Source organism: Lissotriton helveticus, chromosome 5_1 (genome assembly GCF_964261635.1).
Source record: "Lissotriton helveticus chromosome 5_1, aLisHel1.1, whole genome shotgun sequence".
NCBI lineage: Eukaryota > Metazoa > Chordata > Amphibia > Caudata > Salamandridae > Lissotriton > Lissotriton helveticus.
Genome location: NC_136065.1, coordinates 593,768,492 through 593,792,409, shown reverse-complemented (window position 1 = coordinate 593,792,409; position 23,918 = coordinate 593,768,492). Strand labels below are relative to the sequence as shown.

At 47.6% G+C, this 23,918-nt stretch overlaps 1 protein-coding gene across 1 annotated transcript in view; it reads left to right on the top strand.

Moving 5' to 3' along the window:
• Nucleotides 1–23,918, top strand: part of LOC144754759 (L-threonine ammonia-lyase-like) — a 279,218-nt gene that overhangs the window by 5,780 nt on the left and 249,520 nt on the right. Inside the window, exon 2 of the mRNA XM_078642948.1 lies at nucleotides 21,822–21,848. Within this exon, the coding sequence (XP_078499074.1) occupies nucleotides 21,822–21,848 (27 nt within the window). The remainder of the gene's footprint in view (nucleotides 1–21,821; nucleotides 21,849–23,918) is intronic.

The window sequence follows — 23,918 nt, the reverse complement described above, 5'->3', positions numbered from 1 at the left end:
TGGTTTAGACCGGGCTCAGGGCCCCCTTGCACAAGAGACTTCAAAGGACTTCAAAGACTTTTAGGAGTTTAAGGGAAGGATCCCTGACTACAGAAGATTAGATTCTAAGATTCTACAATCAAGAAGGAACCTCTGCTGGAAGAAGGACTGCTGGAGAACTAAAGGAAGATTGCCTTGCTGTGTGCTCTAAGAGCTGACCTGTTCTGCCGTTGCCACTGAAAGCTGAGGAGGAGAAAGGGACTTTGCTGTGTGCTGTGACCCTACCTGCTTGAAACTGCAAGACTTTGCTGTGTGCTGTGCCTACAAACTTGAATCTCCAAGGGCCCGATAAGAGCTGGCCTCCTGTTTGGAACCCAGGGTTACAGGTTCCTAAAGCTTTGCCAAAAACTGCTGAGAGATCGTGTGGTGGCCTGCTCCAACATGTGATTATTACTTGCCAGCCGTGAGTATCGATCGCTGTGCTCTTCGGCACAGATTCAGGGGGTGAGGAGGGACCCGGAGTGTTTTCCTGCGTCCTACATTCCCCCTGTTGATCTACTGGTGGGGAATCCGGCTGACCGTGATCTGCGGCCCAGAACATCTCTTGCCGCCAAATCACCGTCGCGACTGGGGCCAGAAACACCCTCTACGAGTTGCCTCTGTGTCCAGGAGCTGCAGCGGCGAAGATCGGAGCCGCTGCGCTCCCATTGGCTGAAGGAGCCGAGCCCCCTCACTGACGCCGCGACGGGATTGGCCCGTGTGCCGCAGTGTCATAGTCTCTGCCGCGTCGTGATTGGTTGGTAGACGGAGCGTCATCGCGTGCCTACCCCGGGAGCCGCACTGCCTTTGGCTGACTCCCAGGTGTGCAGGGAGGCTCGCCCCGAAAGCCGCGACCGGATTGGTCCCCGTCCTCGGGACCCCTGGGAGTATTTGTATTTGTATTTGTATTTAATTTATTTATAAAGCGCTAACAATCATCCTGGGTAGGATATCACGGCGCTGAGGTTTGGTGCTGAGAGGTACGATAACCGCACTGATTACTGATTACTCTAGTTTAGGGAAGAGTAGTGTCTTTAATTGTTTCGTAAATGATAGGAGACAGTCTGTCAGTCTGAGACTGGGAGGTAGTTCATTCCATTTGGTTGCAGCTAGATGAGAGAAAGCCCGCTCTCCCATCCTGACAGTCTTCACGCGGGTAGTATTTGCTCTTCCTAAAGTTCTGGAACGAAGGTTCCTTGATGGTCTATGGAATTTGACTTTATTGTGTAGAATGGTAGGGCCTGTATTGTAAAGTACCTTGTGTGTGATACACAGTAGTTTGAAGTTAGCTCTTTGTCGCATTGGGAGCCAATGTAGCTCTCGCATGCAACTTTTTGCCGAATCATATCTCTTCTTATTGCATACAGCCTTTGCCGCGGCATTTTGCACTATCTGCAGTTTAGAGAAGAGATAGTCTGCCATTCCAACAAACAGAGAGTTGCCGTAGTCCAGTCTGCATATCAGCAGCGACTGGACCAGGGTCTTCCTACACTCAGTCGGAATCCAGGGGAAGACTCGGTGGAGCATTTTCAATAATGCAAAGCCTCTGCCACAGACAATGGAGACATGTGATTTCATGGACAGAGCACTGTCCAATACCACACCCAAGTTTTTCGCTTTTATGGTGGGATTTGGGGGCAAGCCCAGGTTACTTGGCCACCAGCTGTTGTCCCAGAGCTGGGGATTTTTGCCAAACAGGAGGATTTCTGACTTGTCTGCATTTAATCTCAGACAGTGCTCTTGCATCCAATTGGCCAGTTCAGTCAGGCAGTTTAGTAGTCGAGTTTTAGGATCATCTTTCTCATCAATGGTGACCATCAGCTGGGTGCCGTCAGCATAAGAACACATTTCAACACCCCATTTTCTTCCAATGGCTGCCAATGAGGAAACAAATACATTAAACAAGGTTGGGCTTAATGAAGCCCCCTGAGGAACCCCATATTTAATGTTTCGCGGGGGAGAAATAAAATCACCCAGACACACTGATTGTGTTCGATCCGCCAAAAAGGATTGTAGCCATCCCAATGCCTTGTCTCGAATACCTTTCCCTTCCAGGGCTTTCAGTAGTTGGTCGTGTGGTACGGTATCAAAAGCCGCCGATAAATCCAAGAGTATCAGGACGACTGTCTTACCATGATCCACCTGGGCCCTGATAGTATCCGTCACCGCCAAAAGTGTTGTTTCAGTACTGTTGTTCGCCCTGAAACCTGTCTGAGAGACATCCAACAGTTCATTGGCTTCCAAATAAGTGGATAGCCGTCTATTGACCAGTTTCTCCAGCACTTTTGAGAGGTAAGGTAACTGGGATATTGGTCGATAGTTGGCAGGGTTGTTTACATCTAATCCTGCCTTTTTTACTAGTGGGGTGACTAGGGCCTGCTTCCAAGATCTTGGAAATTTAGCAGAGCATAAGGAAAGATTAAATGCTTTCGTTATGGCAGGGCAAATTACAGGGGTTAGCTGAGAAAAAATGTGGTGCGGACATGGATCTAGTGGGGATCCTGACTTAACTTCGAGCATGACTCTGCCTACCTCGGCTTCTGAAAAAGGGCCAAAACTTGAACAGATAACTTGAGTTGTGGTTGGTACACTGCGCTCGATGGTTTCTGGCCTACAATTAGAAAAGGAGGCATAAATGATATCAATTTTCTCACAGAAAAAATCATTTAGTTTATTGCAGTTCTCTTGTGATGGAGTAAGTTTTACTGAAAGATTTGTTGGGTTACATAATTCCCAAATAATTTTAAAAAGTTCCTTTGAGGAATTTTTATTCTCAGTGATTCTACGTGTAAAATACTCCTTTTTTGCCTTCTTGATTGCTTTATTGTAGAGTACGAGTGCTTGTTTATAAATGTTTCTGGTCTCGTCTGACTTGCCTATTCTCCATTTATGTTCCAGAGATGTACATTTTCTCTTTAAAAGTTTCAATTCTGGTCCGTACCACCTTTCCGATTTTGTAGTTCTGGGTTTGTGATGAACTCGGAGGGTGGAACAGAACTCAAGTGGAGTCTTAATATTTGTGTGAAGTAAATCTATTTCTTCATGAATATCAGTAGCTGCTAAACTCGGGTGTGAAAAATGTTGTTTGAATTTGTCTGTTGAGAAATTTTTCCAGCTCCTCGTGCTTGCTACACTTAGACCCAATGTTCTTGTGTGTATAGTAGGTAGATTGATACGGAAAGTGATCATATAGTGATCTGTCCATAGCAGAGATGTTACAGAGTCAATGTCAATCGATTCCATGTTAGAAAATACCAAGTCCAATATATGACCTGCCGTGTGTGTAGGTTGGTTAACTCTTTGGGATATCTGCAGGATTTCCATATCCTCCACTAATTGTTTTGTTAGGGGGTTATTGCATTTATCAAAATGTATGTTAAAATCTCCAAGGAGGAGGATATTTTTGTTCTTCAAGCAGACTGGCATAATTTGCTCCAGTAGTTGTGTACTGAAATTTAGTGTGCAGCCAGGAGGATTGTAGATTAGTACTCCTCCAAATAACACATTAGTGTTTAAGGACACTGAAAATGCCATAGTTTCACAATTTTCCACTTGTATGTCGGTCTCTTGCTTACAAGTGAGAAAATCTCTAAATAAAAGAGCGACGCCTCCTCCCTTTTTCCTCATTCTATTCACGTTCAGAATCTTATATTCTGGAGGGAGGGCTGTGACTATATCTGGAGTATTGTGATCATCCAGCCATGTTTCGGTTAAAAAAGCCAGGTCGGGTTTATGTTCATGTAAAAAATCCCAGATGTATGTAGAGTGTTTGGGCAGAGATCTAACATTCAAATACAGGCAAATAAGGGGGGTTGCGGGGGTGTTCATTATCACATGACTTTGTTTAGGAATGCTCTCCCATCTACAGTTGTAGCAGCTGATTGGGCCTAACGTCTCTATTGGACCCACGCGAGCACAGGCATGGGTGTTAATTGGTGCCTTGTATTTGATCTCCCTCAACTCATGACTTGAGTAGGTTATAATGCTTGTATTAGGAACATTACTATTGGTTTGGGCAGGGGTTGTGGCCCCTGGTCCCGGCCGGTTGCGGATGGGCGCAGACGGGCTGGACTTTGGCGCGGTTCCGGCGCGCCCGCTGCGCCAGCCCGCTGCGCCGTCTGCTCATGGTGCACATTTATAGATAGCTGAGGAGGGTAGGAGTCAGCCAGCGACTAGCGCGCTGCCCTGCCTTCCTCCAAGATGGCGGCCGCCTCTCGCCCCAGCACCTAAATCGGCTGGGCGAGGGAGAACGGCAAGCAAAATGAGGATTAAGCGCTGCGAGCGCTAACGGGACAATATACAGAGGTCCTGCACAATTAAAAGGTTAGAATTTCATTACAGTACAATTTTTAAAATTCCGATTAAAACATGTGCAAAATAGCAATATGACTCGTACAATCAGTCTAATTCTTAGCGGTAGTAGTGCTGCGCGATCACCGCCGGACCCGGGAAGAAGTGACCTGTCCTCGCCGAGGGATTCTCCCGAGTGTCTTCTGTCCCCGGCCTGCCGGCCCAGCATCTGAGTGCCCGGCCAGCTCCCCGCCGCTCGTTGGATTGTCGAGAGCAGGCGGGGGAGCAGGAGGGACCGGCCGGGACCAGGAACGAGTGCATTCTAGTAGGCGCGGGGCGCCTGAGGCCATCAGGTGCACGAGGCAGTAACGATCGCCAGGAAAGGAGTCCCTAAGGTACCTGGTGAGGCGCGCTTGCCGCGCTTGGGGGCTCAGTGACTGACAGGGCTGACTTTTGGATAATTTAGCCCACTGGCATTACTTGATCTTGACCAACCTTAAAGAGCTGATGTGAGATTAATTCATGGTATTATTTTTAATACTAAGACAAGAGACTTGAGACTATCTTTATAATAAGAACTTCCTATTTACAAATGCAACCATTAAGATTAAGTACAACATTTTTCTAAAGAAGTGATTATCGTGCAACTGCTTTATTTACCTTGCTGAGACTAGATAAAGATATATATTTTTATAAAATATACCAACCTGTGTGGTCTCAGTTTGTGGTGGACTGGAGATTATTGTTGTGTTAAGTGCAAATAATATACACATTGCCTTTGATTAGCCTAGACTGCTCGTGCCATGCTACCTAGAGGGTGAGCAGGGGTTATCTCAGAGGGCTATTCCTTCACCCTGACTAGAAGCAAGGGTCCCTACTTGGTCTAAGGTACCTACCTCTGCCAACTAGAGACCCCCAGGTCTAACATTGTTGAACAGCGGTGCGGATTTCGAACTAATAATTGCACTTGACCTACAGTGATTTCTTGTACATCACTAGTCTAGTTTAGCAGCACAGGTTGCGCAAGATTTTTTCTTTTTGGTGAAACCTTTTAGTTGAAAAGGTTAGGAAGCATCATGTCTCAGAAAGCGCAAAGCATGAGTGTAGAAGTGGAAGTGGAATTTGAAATCCAGGAGTTGTTCATCTATAGCAAGGAGCAACTGAAAAAATTCTGCAAACAGCTTGAATGCCCAGCGAAGGGCAGCGCAAACAAGGAAGAGCTACAGAAAGCTCTGAGGGCCTGGTGGGAGGCCAAACATGGTGATCCAGAAGCTGCTACTGGAGAGGGAGGCGCACAGGAGAATGCTTTTTTGTCCAGTGAATTGCCAGTGAGGAAGCCAGGGTCTAGGACTGGCAGCAACCACTCCGGTAGGGTTATTTCTCCAGAGGAGTTGGAGGAGAATCAGAGAGCTAGGGCCCATGAGATTGAGCTTTTTAAGCTCAAAGCACAAGCAGAGGCGGAGGAGAGAAGAAACGCTCTCGCTTTGGAGGAGAAGAAACTCCAATTGGCTCATGAGTTGAGCATGAGGGAGCTGGACATTAAAGCCAAAAAGGAGGAGTCCAGTTCTAATGGTGGCAGCGCACAACCAGTACAGGCGGGTAAGGTATACATACCAAAGGATCTGGTACAGAATTATCAGAGGGGTGAGGATATTTATGCGTGGTTCAGAGCGTATGAACTTGCCTTAACGATGAATGAAGTGCCTAAAAAGAATTGGGGGGCAGGATTGTGGAAGCATTTTGAGGCCTCTGGGAGGGATGTTTTGGAACCCTTAGAAGCCACAGGTACTTTATCCTACCCCGCTGTGAAGGAGGCTTTGTGCCTCAGGTATGGGCTCACTTCAGAACAGTACCGCCAGAAGTTTAGGAACTTCAAGAAGCTTGATTCAAGTACTTGGGTGGAGTGTGTGAGTATGTACACGCGTGCACTGGAAGGTTGGATAAAGGGTAGCAAAGTTACTGATTATGTGGGGTTGTGTCACTTGATTAGTTGGGAGCACTTAAGTAGTTTATGTGTTCCAAAGCTGCGCCAGCATCTTTTGGATAGCAAGTTAACTGACCCCAGCGAGCTTGCTAAAGAGGCGGACCGCTGGACTAGCACCCGGGTCCACAAGGGGGTGGTAAGTACCCCAGCCAAGGGTGGACAGGGTCCCCAGCAGAAGAGTGGGGGGGACATGGGTAATCAAAAGGAGTCTTCTAAAGGGCCCCAAAATGGTTCCCAGGAGAAGGCGTCTCAACCCCCCAAGCCTAAGAAGACCTGGCCCCCTAAGGGCACGCAGGACAAAAGGGCCCCACTTACTTGCTATTCATGTAGGGAGGTGGGGCACATTGCCCCCAAATGTTCAAAGAAGAAATCAGCACCCACTGGTGCCCCAGCTCCAGCTCCGGCGTTAGCCAGTGTAGCTTTGGGAGGGGATTTGATTTCTAGTGGGGAGGAGGGGTTAGCATTGATGACCCTTGTCTCTCTAGGAGACCAAGAGATGGCCCAGGAAACGTTGCTGCCCCAAAACACTAAGAAATACGGGCAGAAGGTGACCATCAATGGACAGGAAATAGAGGCTTTGAGAGACACAGGGGCCAGCGTGACATCTGTCAGGTGTCGGTGGGTGTCTGAAGAGCAAATTGTTCCCAAGGTACTCCGGCCTGTGGTGGCATCTGACAGTTCAGTGCGCTACTGCAAGTTGGCAAATGTTTCATTTGAATGGGGAGGAGTCTCCGATATTTTGGAAATTGTTGTAAGTGATGCCTTGCCTGTAGATTGTCTATTAGGTAATGACCTGGAGAGCTCCCCATGGAAAGAGGTGGAGCACAGGACTCACTTGGAGATGTTGGGTTTGCCTGCGTGGATCTGTGTGTCCACCCGTGCAATGACAGCCAGAGAGGGCGGATTAGCAGAACTGGAGCCTGGAACAATGGCCCAGGAACCTGCCAAGAGAGGAAGGGGTAGAGGGCGCGGGAAACCAGCCCCCACGGTTCCCACGGTCCAGGAGGAAGCAGACCCTGAGGGGGATGCCCTGGAACCTACAGGGGAGCAGGTGGCCGAACTGGGGGAATTGCCTGAGCTGTCCCAGTGGCAGCAAGAGGGGGGTCCCTCCAGGGAGGAATTCTGCCAGGCTCAGAAGGAGTGCCCTTCTCTCATTGGTGTGCGGCAGCAGGCTGCAGACCAGGCAGCAGGCCTGGGGTCCAAAGAGCATTTGATCTACTGGGAGGATGACTTACTTTATAGTGAGCCTAAGTTCGCTGAGCCCGGTGCAGCCCTTGTGCTGGTAGTACCGGAGCGCTTCAGGAACTTCCTACTGGGTCTGGCTCATGACGTGCCTCTCGCAGGACATCTGGGGCAAGACAAGACCTATCACAGGCTTGTCACCCATTTCTACTGGCCCCAGATGAAGAAGCACGTCTCCGCCTTTTGTAAATCTTGCCAGACTTGTCAGGCCAGTGGCAAGAGCGGAGGGAAGTGTGTGGCACCCCTCCAACCCTTTCCTGTGGTGAGCACCCCTTTTGAGCGGGTGGGCATTGACATCGTGGGGCCCCTGGACCCCAAGACAGCCCTAGGCAACAGGTTTATCCTGGTCTTGGTGGACCATGCCACTCGGTACCCAGAAGCCATCCCGCTCAGGACAGTCACAGCCCCAGTGGTGGGCCGTGCCCTGATGGGAATCTTTTCCCGGGTGGGATTTCCCAGGGAGGTGGTCTCAGACAGGGGGACAAACTTCATTTCTAGGTATATGAAGTCCCTGTGGAGTGAGTGTGGGGTGACATACAAATTCACCACTCCTTACCACCCTCAAGGAAATGGATTGGTTGAAAGATTCAACTGCACATTGAAGGGCATGATTATGGGCCTGGAAGAGCCCATGAGGCGGAAATGGGACGTCTTGTTACCATGCCTATTGTTTGCCTACAGGGAGGTGCCCCAGAACTCCTTAGGGTTCAGTCCCTTTGAGTTGCTGTATGGCCACCCTGTCAGAGGGCCTCTTACTGTGGTGAAGGAGGGGTGGGAGAAATCCCGTGGGAAAACCCCTCAGGATGTGTTCAGCTATGTGCTGGCCATTCGCAACCAGACCAAGCGCTTCAGGAAGCTCGCTCAAGAGAACCTGGAGGCTAGCCAGGAGGAAATGAAGAGATGGTATGACCAGAACACTTCTCTGGTTGAGTTCCACCCTGGTCAGAAAGTGTGAGTGATGGCGCCAGTGGAGCCTTGTGCGCTCCGTGACAAGTGGTCTGGGCCATATGAGGTGGTGGAGCGCAAGAGCGAGGTTACCTATTTGGTTAACCTGAAGACTCCCAGGCAGCCCCTGAGAGTGCTACATGTGAACCGCCTCAAACCCCACTTTGAGAGGTCTGAAGTGACTATGCTCATGGCTACAGATGCTGGAGGGGAGGAGGATAGTGATCCTCTCCCTGACCTCCTGGCAGTCAAGGAGCAAGATGGGTCAGTGGATGGTGTGGTCCTCTCCCCCACCCTGACCCCAGAGCAGCAAAAGGACTGTCGCCAAGTCTTGGGTCAGTTCGCCCCCCTGTTCTCCTTGACCCCCGGTGTCACCAAATGGTGCGTCCACGATGTGGACACTGGAGACAGTCTACCTGTGAAACAGAAGTTTTACAGGGTGGCTGACAAGGTCAGAGCCAGCATCAAGGAAGAAGTTTCCAAGATGTTGGCGCTAGGGGTTATTGAGCCCTCCAGCAGCCCCTGGGCTAGCCCAGTGGTCTTAGTGCCTAAGAAAGCTGCTAACCCCGGTGGCACCCCAGAACTTCGGTTCTGCGTGGACTACCGTGGGCTCAATGCGGTCACCAAGACTGACGCGCACCCCATCCCCAGAGCTGATGAGCTGGTGGATCGGTTGGGAGCTGCCCAGTACCTGAGCACTTTTGATTTGACTTCAGGGTACTGGCAGATTGCCTTAACTGAGGGGGCAAAGGAGAGGTCAGCATTTTCAACGCCAGAGGGGCACTTCCAGTTCCGTGTCATGCCCTTTGGGTTGAAAAATGCCCCTGCCACATTTCAGAGATTGGTCAACCAGGTACTGGTGGGGCTGGAGCAATTCAGCGCAGCCTACCTGGATGACATTGCTGTGTTCAGCTCCACTTGGGAGGAACACCTGCAACACCTCACTGAAGTGTTGAAGGCTCTGCAGAAGGCAGGCCTCACTATCAAGGCCAGTAAATGCCAGATAGGGCAGGGATCTGTGGTGTACTTGGGACACCAGGTAGGGACCGGCCAGGTGGCGCCCCTACAGGCAAAGATTGATACCATTCTGGCTTGGGAGCCCCCCAAGACTCAGACTGAGGTGAGAGCCTTTCTAGGTCTCACCGGGTATTACAGACGGTTTGTCAAAGGTTATGGCACCATTGTGGCCCCTTTGACAGAGCTGACATCTAGAAATCAGCCCAGGAAAGTGAATTGGACTGAGGCCTGTCAAACTGCTTTTGACACCCTCAAAGCTGCCATGTGCACAGCACTGGTGCTTAAGGCACCTGACTTTTCCAGTGAGTTCATTGTGCAAACTGACGCTTCAGAGCAAGGGGTGGGAGCAGTACTCTCACAGATCAATGATGAGGGTGGAGACCAACCAGTGGCTTTCATTAGCCGGAGGCTAATCCCCAGGGAACAGAAATGGAGTGCCATTGAAAGAGAAGCTTTCGCTGTGGTCTGGGCTCTGAAGAAGCTGAGGCCCTACCTGTTTGGGACTCACTTCCGTGTTCAGACCGACCACAGGCCCCTCAGATGGTTAATGCAGATGAGGGGTGAGAATCCAAAACTGTTGAGGTGGTCCATTTCCCTCCAGGGGATGGACTTTACGGTGGAGCACCGCCCTGGTACAGAACACGCCAATGCTGACGGTCTGTCCAGATTCTTCCGCCTTAGTGATGAGGACTCCCAAGAGGTTGGGTAGTTCTCCCCACTTTCAGCTGGAGGGGACACGTGTTAGACCTGACACCCTTGGCGTGGTTTTTCCCCCATCTTTTTGCCTCTGACTCATGTATTTTTGATGCTGTGCTGGATTTCGTTTTTGCTGGTTTAGATGTTTTGGACACTCTGCCACTGCTGATCAGTGCCAGAGTGTAAGTGCTCCCTCTGTAAATTGCCTTATTGATTAAATATACCTGATTGGCATATTTGCATCACCATGAAGTCCCTAGTAAAGTGCACTATGTGTGCCAGGGCTGGTGATGACAGATGCTACTAGTGGGCCTGCAGCGCAGATTGCGCCACCCACATGAGTAGCCCTAAAAAGGTGACTCAGGCCTGCCAGCGCAGGGCCCGTGTGCAGTCAGTGGACTGCCCTGTCCCCCTGGCCAGTGTCTCCACTGGCTGGGCCTAACCCTTCCCTGTCTGTGCACATCAGTCACCCCTATGGAAGGCTCAAGGTACCCCCCTGGGCAGGGTGCAGTGTATGGATAAGGTAGAGCATGTACTAGTGCAGGTCACATGCTCTGGCAGTGGGCAGCAGCCATTTTGTGCGCTCACCGCTGTAAGGCTATCTTGCTCCATAGAATAACATGGGGGAGGCTGGTCCCAATGAATACCAGCCTATCTCCTCAGAGGAACAAGATGGGACATAAGTGAAAGATATCCCTGAACTCAGAATTTAATAACACATCTTTTAGTGAAGGTTGTTTTTAAATCCTGTGTTTGAGAATAGTACTTTTAGAAAGTGGCTGTTCTCTTGTCTAAACCTTTCTGTGTGCCTGGGTCTGTTTATGGAATGCCTGTCTGGTCTGAGAGTGACAGGGGCTGCAGAGCCCCCGGAGGGAGGGGGTCGGAGTCAACCCGTGGATGAAAGGCCACATCTGCTGCCGGGGAGGCGGGAGGAGATGGCGCCTGGTAGTGAAGGGCTGTGCCTGCCTGACCACCATGCTGGCTCCCCCTCCTGCCGGCCAACTGTCACCTCTGACCCTGAAGCTGTCAGGAAGAAGAAAACCAGAAACACCCAGCGCTCCGCAACCCCCAGAACTGGTTTAGACCGGGCTCAGGGCCCCCTTGCACAAGAGACTTCAAAGGACTTCAAAGACTTTTAGGAGTATAAGGGAAGGATCCCTGACTACAGAAGATTAGATTCTAAGATTCTACAATCAAGAAGGAACCTCTGCTGGAAGAAGGACTGCTGGAGAACTAAAGGAAGATTGCCTTGCTGTGTGCTCTAAGAGCTGACCTGTTCTGCCGTTGCAACTGAAAGCTGAGGAGGAGAAAGGGACTTTGCTGTGTGCTGTGACCCTACCTGCTTGAAACTGCAAGACTTTGCTGTGTGCTGTGTCTACAAACTTGAATCTCCAAGGGCCCGAGAAGAGCTGGCCTCCTGTTTGGAACCCAGGGTTACAGGTTCCTAAAGCTTTGCCAAAAACTGCTGAGAGATCGTGTGGTGGCCTGCTCCAACGTGTGATTATTACTTGCCAGCCGTGAGGATCGATCGCTGTGCTCTTCGGCACAGATTCAGGGGGTGAGGAGGGACCCGGAGTGTTTTCCTGCGTCCTACATTCCCCCTGTTGATCTACTGGTGGGGAATCCGGCTGACCGTGATCTGCGGCCCCGAAAATCTCTTGCCGCCAAATCACCGTCACGGCCCGGGCCAGAAACACCCTCTACGAGTTGCCTCTGTGTCCAGGAGCTGCAGCGGCGAAGATCGGAGCCGCCGCGCTCCCATTGGCTGAAGGAGCCGAGCCCCCTCACTGACGCCGCGACGGGATTGGCCCGTGTGCCGCAGCGTCATAGTCTCTGCCGCGTCGTGATTGGTTGGTAGACGGAGCGTCATCGCGGGCCTACCCCGGGAGCCACACTGCCATTGGCTGACTCCCGGGTGTGCAGGAAGGCTCGCCCCGAAAGCCGCTACCGGATTGGTCCCCGTCCTCGGGACCCCTGGGAGTGCTGCGCGATCACCGCCGGACCTGGGAAGAAGTGACCTGTCCTCGCCGAGGGAGTCTCCCGAGTGTCTTCTGTCCCCGGCCTGCCGGCCCAGCATCTGAGTGCCCGGCCAGCTCCCCGCCGCTCGTTGGATTGTCGAGAGCAGGCGGGACCGGCCGGGGCCAGGAACGAGTGCGTTCTAGTAGGCGCGGGGCGCCTGAGGCCATCAGGTGCACGAGGCAGTAACGATCGCCAGGAAAGGAGTCCCTAAGGTACCTGGTGAGGCGCGCTTGCCATGCTTGGGGGCTCAGTGACTGACAGGGCTGATTTTTGGATAATTTAGCCCACTGGCATTACTTGATCTTGACCAACCTTAAAGAGCTGATGTGAGATTAATTCATGGTATTATTTTTAATACTAAGACAAGAGACTTGAGACTATCTTTATAATAAGAACTTCCTATTTACAAATGCAACCATTAAGATTAAGTACAACATTTTTCTAAAGAAGTGATTATCGTGCAACTGCTTTATTTACCTTGCTGAAACTAGATAAAGATATATATTTTTATAAAATATACCTACCTGTGTGGTCTCAGTTTGTGGTGGACTGGAGATTATTGTTGTGTTAAGTGCAAATATTATACACATTGCCTTTGATTAGCCTAGACTGCTCGTGCCATGCTACCTAGAGGGTGAGCAGGGGTTATCTCAAAGGGCTATTCCTTCACCCTGACTAGAAGCAAGGGTCCCTACTTGGTCTAAGGTACCTACCTCTGCCAACTAGAGACCCCCAGGTCTAACAGGGGTCATAGTAACCCCGGCTGTATTCTTAATCTTAAAAACATTAATAATAATTGTATTTATATTATGTACAATACGCAAAAAGTCCAATACATTGATAGGTACATGATGTCCATTGGCTAACCTTAACATGTTTCTAATACACAGCCAATCCTATTGTAATCCAAGTGATGAAGATATTAACTTTCTGAGTATCCCTGTTAGAGCCTACAGCAAGGTCAATGACTGGCGTCCCCAAATCCTGATCCAGCTAGGTCCCCACCTCCTTACCGGCGTATCCTTGTGTAAGAGGCACAGCCTACCGGATGGATACTTCCCCAGCTCCCCCTACACCCTCAACATTAAACTCCATAAAAGGGGCATGGCAATTATGCCTCCTTGCACCCTTGAGCGCATGCACGTGCGATGATTGGATAACCAGCCTACTGGAAGCAAGACTTCACTTCCTCCGCACCCCTCCAGCCTACCGGCTGTAACTGCCCCTGGAGTTCCATGAGAGACCCTCTGTCTCCCCCTCGGGCGTCCCCATTTTACAGTGGTGATGCCCGCTAAGGACCGAAAACTATGCTCACCAATCATGACCTTATCGCCACAGGCCAGTATAGTTGCCCGACTATCTGGCCTCCCCCCTCTGCCTACTGGAAGGTCACGTCCTGTGCCTTGCTCCCTCTAACCATGCCATTATGTTCTCAATGAATATCTGGTTGCCACGACTTGAGAGATGAACCCCATCCTGCAGGAAAAACTGCTCCCCTCAGATGCACCCATGACCTATAGATCTCAGTTTCGGGGTCGAGAATAACTTTTCCATTTTCTTGTTAATCCGTTTAACCAAATTATTTCAAGCCCATACAGACTCACCCCCTCTCCACTCTATCTAGGAATCATATCGAACCACACTATCATTGACTCGGGGCATCTCTTTGCCAACCACCCCACCTCAGTCAGAAGTACCTCAATTACGCCCCTCTGCCCATGTGCACTAGGTCGTTAACCTCTAGAGGCAAAATCCAAACCGCAGGAGGCCCCTCACATTTTTCCAGGGTGCGTGCCACTAGTGCCCTGAACTGACTTAGTCGCAGACCACCCTTCCCGTGAAATGAGATTTTTGCGCCTGCCTCACGTGCCCTAGCCTGATAGGAACCTGCAACAAAAAACTGTTTTAATCTGCTTACATATAAGTGGCCGATTATCCACACCTCTTGTTCCCTGCGGTACCAGATGTGCACCTAGTCTGTAATGTGCGCTGCTTGACGATGACCCGCTGACTGTTGTCTTCCGCCTGACAGGATGTAGCCGCCTTTGTTGGACGGTGGACCGATGCATGCTTCCCCCCTGCGTCACAGGATGTAGAAACTGCAAGAACCATGAAAAAAAGCAACCATCAGCGCATTATTTGGACCCTTCTATAGCATGTGTAGGCGCACATTGCGTTTATAACAATTTGAGGACCATCTCCGAATCCTTTGCACCTCACTCCGGAGAATCCCCTGGCCACTGCTTCTTTGGCGGACGCAATCCTGAAAGAGTGGATCCCAAAATTGCCCGGGACTAAACCGGCTTTCAGCATGGCTAGGCCCATGACCCTTTTAAACTGGAAGATAGGGAGCGGAGTCCCATCTGCGTGCCCCAGTAGTGGCCTCCCGCGCCCCCTGGACGTTGCACCAGAAATTTCTCCAACCTGGCGACGGGCAGCAGGTGCTCCCTTCAGCCCTACGCAATACCACTCCTTCACCCCTGCCTTCCTGATCAGTTTTGGACCTGGGTATAGATATGAATAGGGAGTACCCCTGAAGCAGCACGTGCGCCAACTGGAGCCCCCCCTGCCAATCCATTTTGTTTTTTGCTACCAATTCCCCTATCCAGAAAGCGCCAAAGAACGCTAAACAGAAAGCTGTCTGGAACAAAAGTGTTTCCCCAGCTGAAGTACACATCTGGTGTAAAGCATCCATCAGTGTGGCCAATGTCTGAATACCTATGGGTCTCCTTACATCAGGCTGTCCCCCCCTCTCTAGGCTTTCCGCAGTATGAAAGTGCTAGTGGGATCCCTCCTTTCCCTTGTTTTTGCAAAGAAGGAAATGGCTGCCATATGCCACATTGCCGATGCTACTGAACGCCCCTTATCTCTCATGGCCTTCAAATAGGAAATGACAGACTCAGTGTCGTGACATTTTTCCAGCTAACTGTCCCCCAGGAATTAGCAGTTAGCCCCAAACGCCTCTTTGTATGCCCTCCTGGTCCTGGGTGCTAGGCTAGCTGCCACGAGGTCTGATAACTGGGGGCACCAAGTTGCCAAAGCTGTGTTGGTAAGGTCGTTGGGTTCTCTGCTACCTCTGGATGAGGAGACCTGAATACCTGCATCTTAAAGCGAGAGAGTGCATCAGCGGCGTGGTTTAAAACTCCTGGCACATGTTTGGCTCTAAAGAGCAAATTCATTCTCATGCACAACAGTACTATCTCCTGCAATAAACACAGGATCATTTTAAATTTTGCATTTTGATTATTTATGCATTCCACCACAGCCATGTTATCGGACCAGAATACCACTGATTGATTCCTCAGTTGTTCTGGCCAAACTGTCAATGCGACCAGGATGGGGAACAGTTCAAGGAAGCTTATGTTCGTTGTACGCCCAGTGTCCACCCACCATGCTGGCAAGCATTGGGAAACCCATGCAGTACCTAGAATGGCACTAAAACCCTCACTACCTGCTGAGTTGGTCATCAGACTCATCTCCGGGCTGGACCTGGGTGCAGTGGGCCACTGGTAGTTATTGTGCCTGTTGATTGGCAGTGATTGTGCAGTCATACTTGTGAGTATGCAGCATTATTGGGTAATGAGTGCTTAGAAGATTGATTACACATCATTGAGTTATACATGTTAGTGAGAATGAAATCAGGCTAATTTCAGAGCATACAGTTAATCAATCGGATTAGTATGAACAACTCCAAAGTGGTAAGAGACTTTTCAGCTAGTCTGGTTAAACATCATGCTATCAGGCTTGCCGATGAGAATACAATTGGACTGCTTGTTGGACAGATGGGTAGACTGGTGGGTGAGTGTATGCCCAGACGGGCTAGTTTCTGTAGTGTTGTGAGACTGTGTGCTAGGACACTTGTGGTTCTGGGTGGACTCAGGAGAGGAAGTGCATGCTTAGTTGGGAAGTGTTATGACATAATCAAAGAGCAGAGTGACATTGTATGCTCAATCCTAACGGCGATCTCACAGACACATACGAAGCACTCCGGGAAAACCTGCCGGCCAACCAAACGAGCCACGAGCGCACACTACCCGGGTGCACTAGGATCATCACAAGATAAGGGTCTCCTCTTTAAAACAGAACAAGAGGGTGAAAAGAAACGTGTGTAAAGAATATAAGAAACAACCGAGTTCAAGCTAAATAATAAGAACCTTGAGGACTGCGACAGGAAAATCGTAAGACGGGTGCAAACAAACTGGAAGACACCGCGTTTGAGGCTTTCCATTGTTTTTTTAAAAGAAGGAATTTGGGAGATCGAGAAATTCATATAATGACCCCAAAAGAAGAATAATTGACATAACTCAACTTACCAAGATGCAATTGCATAGGTGATACTTTGACTGTGGAGAAAACCATAGACACTGTCCTGAAGAAGGAAGCCAAAAAACATTGAAAGCTTCCGAAACGCGTCGACGCATTTATGAAGGGTTAAATTCGGAGTTGTCAACAAACAATTGGGTATAAGGAAGGGAAAGCCTTCCCAGTGTTGTCAAAAAGAGGGTCCGAACTAACAAGATTAAGACATATTATTGTCTTTTCCCATTTTTCTCCATTTCCACATCAGGTGGTTTTATTGTATATTGTGTGTGTATTTTTTAATTACAACTGTATATGGATTCATATGTTTTTAATTAAATAAAATGTATATTTTTACATAATTAATGCTTTTTCTTTGGTAAGTGTTCCCCGAGCAATATGTGGATATTTGAGTGAATGATGCAGATTGAGTGAGATAATCCTTTGAATTCCTTTGAATCTTGGATAAATTGATCTCCCATTGGGAAAAAAACTTTGCTTTACTTGCTGAGCAATAAAGACGTACAATCTAGAGCTCCATGTGTGGCATATGATTTGCTTGCTCCTGGGCTGGGAAAGATGCTACAACTGGTGACGAATGCGGGATTTGTACCCCAACTAAATGAAACTGCTCTCCCTGGAACTTTGCAATGCTACCACAAACTCCTCTTGTGTACCATGAGCAACTAGTTCGATGAGAAGCATTTTGAAGTTGGTGTGTGTGAAATCAAATCCCTGCTCCAGCCCACATACAGTTCTTGAAGAAGCTGAAGGCCCTGCAGAGGAGCACATTTGAAAACCCTCCACAAATTCACTGATAAGGCCAAAAAGAAATCTGCCCCACAGCCTACAGAGAGCCATCATTGACACAGAGCGAAACACTAGAAGCAACCACAACCTGGCACAATGCAAAAAGCTGAAAGCAGTGATGAACAAGCACGAGAGGCAGAACTGCTGCTTACCATAAAGAAAGAAGATGGTGCCCTATGACCTCTGATTAGGCGTGATGACCCGGGCGCAAGCACATGGCCAGTGTTTCTGTGAGTCACTGGTCCAACAGAACAGCTGCAGTCACCTGAACAGCCTATACTCTCAACAGCAGTCAAAAGGAGCGCGATGTACAGTACAGACGCATTTCTGAAACCCCCACCACCAAGAAGCAGAATATAGTCGCCAGATGGATTGCATTGATCGAGACATTCATTTATTTAAGAGATGCCCCAGAAGAGGTGGATGATAAGAAAATCATATCACAAGCTGAAGCAATATCATACTGTCAAGTCAAGCAAGTGTTGGAAGTCAAGATCAATCTGATGCCGAACGTTGACTATGAAAGATACATATTCAATCAAGCGCGATAGTAAGCTGGTGAAACAATGGATGAGTTTGTTGAAAGACTTGATGTGCTTATCAAGCATTGCATATTTAGTGAATATAATGATAAAGAAGCCATACGTCTTCGAGTTATTGATGGCTGTCTTTCAAACTCCTTCAGAAGACGCATGTTGAGAGAGATACTCAGTTTAGAGAAAGTGCTAATGGCTGCCAGGGCCGAAGAAAGAGCGGCTCGACATACCACTGAAATGGAAGCTGGAACAGGGAAAAATGAATCGGCGGTGGCCGTGAAGAAAGGACAAACACCGAGTAGACACATACAAGTCGCCGTCTACAAAGGAAAAAGGTTGTATTTCTGATGTGGGTTTTCATATCCACATGAAGACAAATGTTCTGCCATAGGCCAGATGTGCAAAGGCCATGGTAAACAGAAGCACTTCATGATGGTTTGCCGAGCAAAAGAGAAACGAACTGTGTCACAGTGAAAAGAGGAAATTGATGCCAAAAAGTTGCAGAAGCCTTCTCGACAAGACCCCAAAACAAAAAGGCGGCATCAGTTACGAACGTGAAACCAAAGTCGGTCATTGTCAAGTTCATCCTACAGAGGCTCATCACCACCCTAATCGAGTGCCAGTGAGGAAAAAGGATATGTGCTGATGACATCAGCTGACAAACAATGGACACATGTAGGTCTGGCTGCCTGCAAGGAGTACCAAAGAAAAATGCAAACCACCAAAACTTATTTGGGCATTGCCCCACGATTGCAATAAAGGTCAACGGTTAACCCACAACTTTCATTATAGCCCGTGCTGTATCAATTAACATCATGCCAGTTGAGAGGGCTTATCTTCTGTGCCACGTCTCCACCTGTCAAACATAAAAGTATACACATGGGCAGCTTCTAAACCATTGCAGTCATAGGTCATTCACAGCAACTTTGAGACATGGAGCGGCATTCGTGCCAGCACCAATTCATGTTCTTCAAGTAGCTTCGTCCAGTCCTTGCCTAATCACCTTTGCCACCTCTCCTGACATGGGACTGTCACATCAATGAGGATGTTTGCCCTGTTGCCCAGCAGCACACCAGAGTCTCTTTCCACTTGCAGAACCCTTTGAGAAAGAACTAGAAACGCTGTTGAAGCAAGACATCATAGAGCGCTCCTTCTCCAATGGTGCCGCCCATAGTAGTGGTGCCAAAAAAGAACAGTGAGGGCGCAGTGCATATCAGTGTTGATATGCACCTGGCCAACAAAGCAATTGAGAGAGAAAGACATCCTAGTCCACACATAGTGGACATGATTATGCAACTGAATGGTGCCAAAGTTTCTCCAGTCTTGACTCGAATAAGGGATAGGGTATCATCAGCTCAAGTTGGAAGAGAATTGCAGGTACATCACTACTTTTTCGACTCATGTTTGGTTGTTCAGATACAAAAGGTTGAGTTTTGGAGTGTCGTCAGCTGCAGAACTATTTCAGGATGTTATACATCAAAAAATGTAACTTGTCACAAATGCTTTTAATTGCAGAGATAGCATATTGGTTTTTGGAGTGACACGGAAGGAGCACGGCAAGGCTCTTACACAAGTGTTCCAATTACTTGCTGATGCAGGTCTTACTCTGAACGCAGCAAAGTGTGAGGTTCACTAGACCAAACTCAAATTCTTTGGACACATATTTTCTAATGGGGAAATGACTCCTGATCCTGACAAAGTAAAAGCACCTTCAGCTACTTGCCCGTGCAAGATGTCACGCAAGATGTCACCATACTGTGATCCTTTCTAGGTATGGCCAGATAGGTACATTCATGATTTTGCTACTGTAAGTGCCCCATTGTTAGACCAGTGGGTTGAGGGGGAACTTAGAGTGCCATCATTGCAACTGCTTTTCCCCCAAAGTGACTCAAGATTGATGCACTGACCATGTCTGACCTTCCTGCGAAGGCTTGGGAAAGGATTGCAGTTGATTTCTTTGGGCCCCTAGGGAACAGACATTATCTCATGGTAGTGATTAATAAAATATTCAGTTTTCATCCAACAGCCCATGACCAGGTCATTGAGGGCTGAAAAACATCTTTGCAGCTTGGGGTATCCCCACCATTCTCAAATCTGACAATGGTCCAACATTCAACAGCAAAGTGTCCAGAGAGTTCTTAGTCAGATTGAATGTCAAGCATCAAAAGAGTACGCTTCTGTGGACCCAAGTAAATGGTATTGTTGAAAATGTATGGTTACCCTCAAAAGGTTTATTCAGTGAGCATCCCTTGAGGGGACTGAACTGAAGCACGCCCTGTGCACACCCTGTGCAAGCCCTCCATGTTTATCGTTCAACTCCTCCCTCCACAACAAGTGAAAGCCCCGCCACCTTGTTGTTTGGAAGAGCCATCAGAACCAAAATACCACAATAGACAGCAGACCGATCCTTGAGTGCTGACAAGGTGTCACTGACACTTCTCAAAAGCACAAGATGAAGACATATGCCAATCGGCATCGGAAAGCCAAAGAGACAATCTTCAATGAAGGTGACTTAGAGTCCTGGTTGGGCGGAAGCGAAAGTGCGGAAAACAGACACTCCATTTGCTATCGATCTTCTGAGGACAGTGGCATGCAAAGGACACATGGTGACTGCACATCGTCTCAGACAATCCATCACAGAGGATTTGTCACATTCCAAACACCTACCCCTGCGAGCATCAGCTCCTATACCTTCCGATGAGGCTCTCTTGCCTGACAGTCCGGATCAAGCATCTGAACCTGAACCATCGGTGCCCAAATAGAGTGCATCTCAACCACTCCCTCTCACTCGATCTGGTCGACTAGTACAAGTGCCTCAACAACTCATTGAAGAAATATTCAATATTTGTTGTTTGCACTTTTTGTTTAACAAATTGGGAGATGTAGCGTTGTGAGACTATGTGTGGTAGGACCCTTGCAGTTCTGGGAGGACTCAGGAGAGGAAGTACATAACTGGTTGGGAGGTGTTAAGGTGGGGTTATTAATGATTGTTTAGTGAAGGTACATGCAGATGTGTTAATGGGAATGTAGCCAAGGGGCATGTTATCTAGCAGATTACTTGGATATAGTGTAGACAGACTGATTATTGAGCGAACTTCAGTCCTGTTTAGTTCGTGTGAAATTGGGTTTGTGGATGTGCAATTAGACTTACAATAAGTGAGCCAATCGGTGTAATAAGTGAGCCAACAGCCGACTTGTGTGTGAGCTTAGACTGTGGGTAGAGGAGACACACGTAAAGTTGTTGATGGGCATTCAGTAACAGATAAGTGGCCACCACATACCATTGGTGGCCAATGCCATGAGCCCAGTAGAGGGAGTTAATAGGTTAATACCTCGCTGCTTCCACCTGTCAATGACCATCTTCCCAATATGGCCTCTAATTCACGACATGGGAAGGGGCGGTCAATCTTAGGCAAAATATGTTGTGGTCTCTAGCACCAGGTTACGCCACGCTCCAAATCTTAGGAAAACCAAATAAAATTATAAAATAAATCACCTGAATATAAGCCGGGCCATTGACTACATTGTTTGTACTGCATAGGGGGCCAACACCATGTGGAGGGAAGCTGGAAGGCTCCATGTAGAAATGCCAGTTTAATGCCGAATAAAAACTTCCACTAACGCCTCTATGAGCAAAACTAATGTTGTAAGAACTAACCAGGCCTGTTTTTCGGCGGGGAAAGTGCGGGTCAGAATTTAGAAACAGATGGCAAAAATACCGCCTGCACTGCAATATTTTCAAGGAAGTTTAGCTTTCCAAGTGTCCTTCTTAAAGAGAAAATTGAGAGCACATTCACAGGAGGAGGATACTTTCCAAAATTAGGCCTGAGAAACAAGAGGTGTGCCGAAAGCACTGCATCGATTTAAAAAATAAAGCTTTCCTAGAAAACACATTACACTTTGTCTGTAAACGTGACGTGTGTCTCACTTTATCTCTGACATTTATCTTTCTGTTTGCTTTCCAGCTATTCCGAGAAGCCTCCTGCTGATCAGTAAGTCCTCGTTCATCTTTTATGTGCATGCTTGTGTCTGCCAGTAATGCGTTTGAAATGGCGATAAGAACGCAAAGCATCATGGGTGCAATGTTAAGAGGCAGCAGGTTCAAAAACATACATTGGCAAAGGCAAATAGGTCTTGCCTTTAAAGAAGAGCCAGCTATTAATTTGCTAATGGTTGTTTTAAAGTTCTTGGAACATCTGTCACAACGTGGATGTGCCAATGGATTGTGTGATGCATGTGCCTGTATGGCAGCAGCAATTTTGTTGATCATTTGAAGATGGCCACCATGTGAGCATGTGTGTATGCATGGATCACAGCATATGAGTCTTGGTACATACACCATAATGATGCGATGGCATCAAAATTTTACAGTACTGTTCCAACATTGCTGTGTCAAAATGTAAATAATTGATTTTCATAGCATGCTGGAGCAATAAAGTGAGTGGCCTTGTAGCACTTGAAAGTTATTGGGCCATGTATTGTAATAAATAACTTGCCCTAAGCCATATCCTTCACTTTGCCGAACAAACATTTTGGGCTCTTTGGACTTTCACAATATGATCGCTTTCTTGTTGGGACCCTAAAGCCTCACTTCTCTAGGCAGAACCATTGCTCTGCTACCAAAGTTTTGATCCAGAGTAAGCAGTATAAATATTTCAACTTTCCAATTCACTACTTACTCATCTATCCCTCTAACTGCACTGGTCACCCTGCCATTAGATGGATTGGAGCATTACCCCAGCCACAGAGCGAATGGACCTCTGATGGATTTTCTCCACCGATAGGAAAGGGGTGGGAATTAGGGTGTCCATTCACAAACCTCAGTCACCCAATGAGGACCATTAATTGGTGACTAACTCACAAATTTGAAATTAGGTTCAAATACACTACTCTCAGGACCATATTGTAAAAATAAAGTATCGCAATGGGGAGTTCCAATCTTCTAAAGAATTTAAGTCTAGCTATAATGATACAAACTTGAAGCTCTGCTACTGCGATCAAAATAAAAGAAGCAGAACCTGATATTCTTAAAAGATTTGCTGATAATCCCTACAACTCATTTAGATTAATAGAGTAATTTAATAGAGTTCAAATAAAGAACACCAGGAAACAATAATAGACTCAGGCAATTTAGATAGTTAGTTATTGTACTAATGTCCCAAACGTTATACAAATAAGCTATTTCTTACGCATCTCAGTCAAAATTATTAAAATATGTACTTTTAGACCACACATTTAGTCAGAATTTCCAATCCAAAGAGGATAGTTTAAACAAACATTAGTTATGAGATTACAGGCTTCCTACACCATTAGAGGCAAAAGAATAGTTCAGTTCTATCAAAGATTCAAAGCGAATGGGTAAAACAATCCATTTTTAAAGTCCTCTAAGGGCGAGTCCAGGAGCTTTGGTAAAAAGAAGCAAAAATCAATTTGTTCAGCAAAGAAGAATTCCAAGTCTACTGCACAAATGTAGCACCATTAGCAAAAGGGCAGTTCAAGATAGAGAAAATTAGGCGTTGTGAAAAATGGATAAGATCCTAAACTAAATGAGTGGTGTTACATAAAAAACGTTTGAGACATGGGCGTCCTGTATTGAAAAGAAAAGAAAAATAATTGGCTTTGCCCCTCCTTTGGGGTTTCTTCTTTTATAGTACTTATGACACCTTATCAGACATGGTGTCACTCCACTAGTCAGTCCATCGTATGATTAGTTTACGTATGTAGTCACAAAATACATTTAGTTACTCATGCATTCTTTACCAAGTATTTCATGTGAATGACTTGGCTTTCCGGGCACCACAGTAATGTGTACAAAGTAACAGATTTTGGCATTGGGTGAGAGCTGATTTTTCACTGATTCATTCCACCATGAACTTCAAAAGAATGTCCTTTGTATATATGCTGAAGCATGCACAGAACAAATAAAGCAACATTTGCAAAAATGTCAATGAATTACTATGTTTGCTAAAGGAAAAAATAAATTCTGTGCCAGGAAGAACACCATTAAAGCTTAAAATGCTTACATCAGCTCTAAATGAATTAAACTTAATTGGAATTCAATA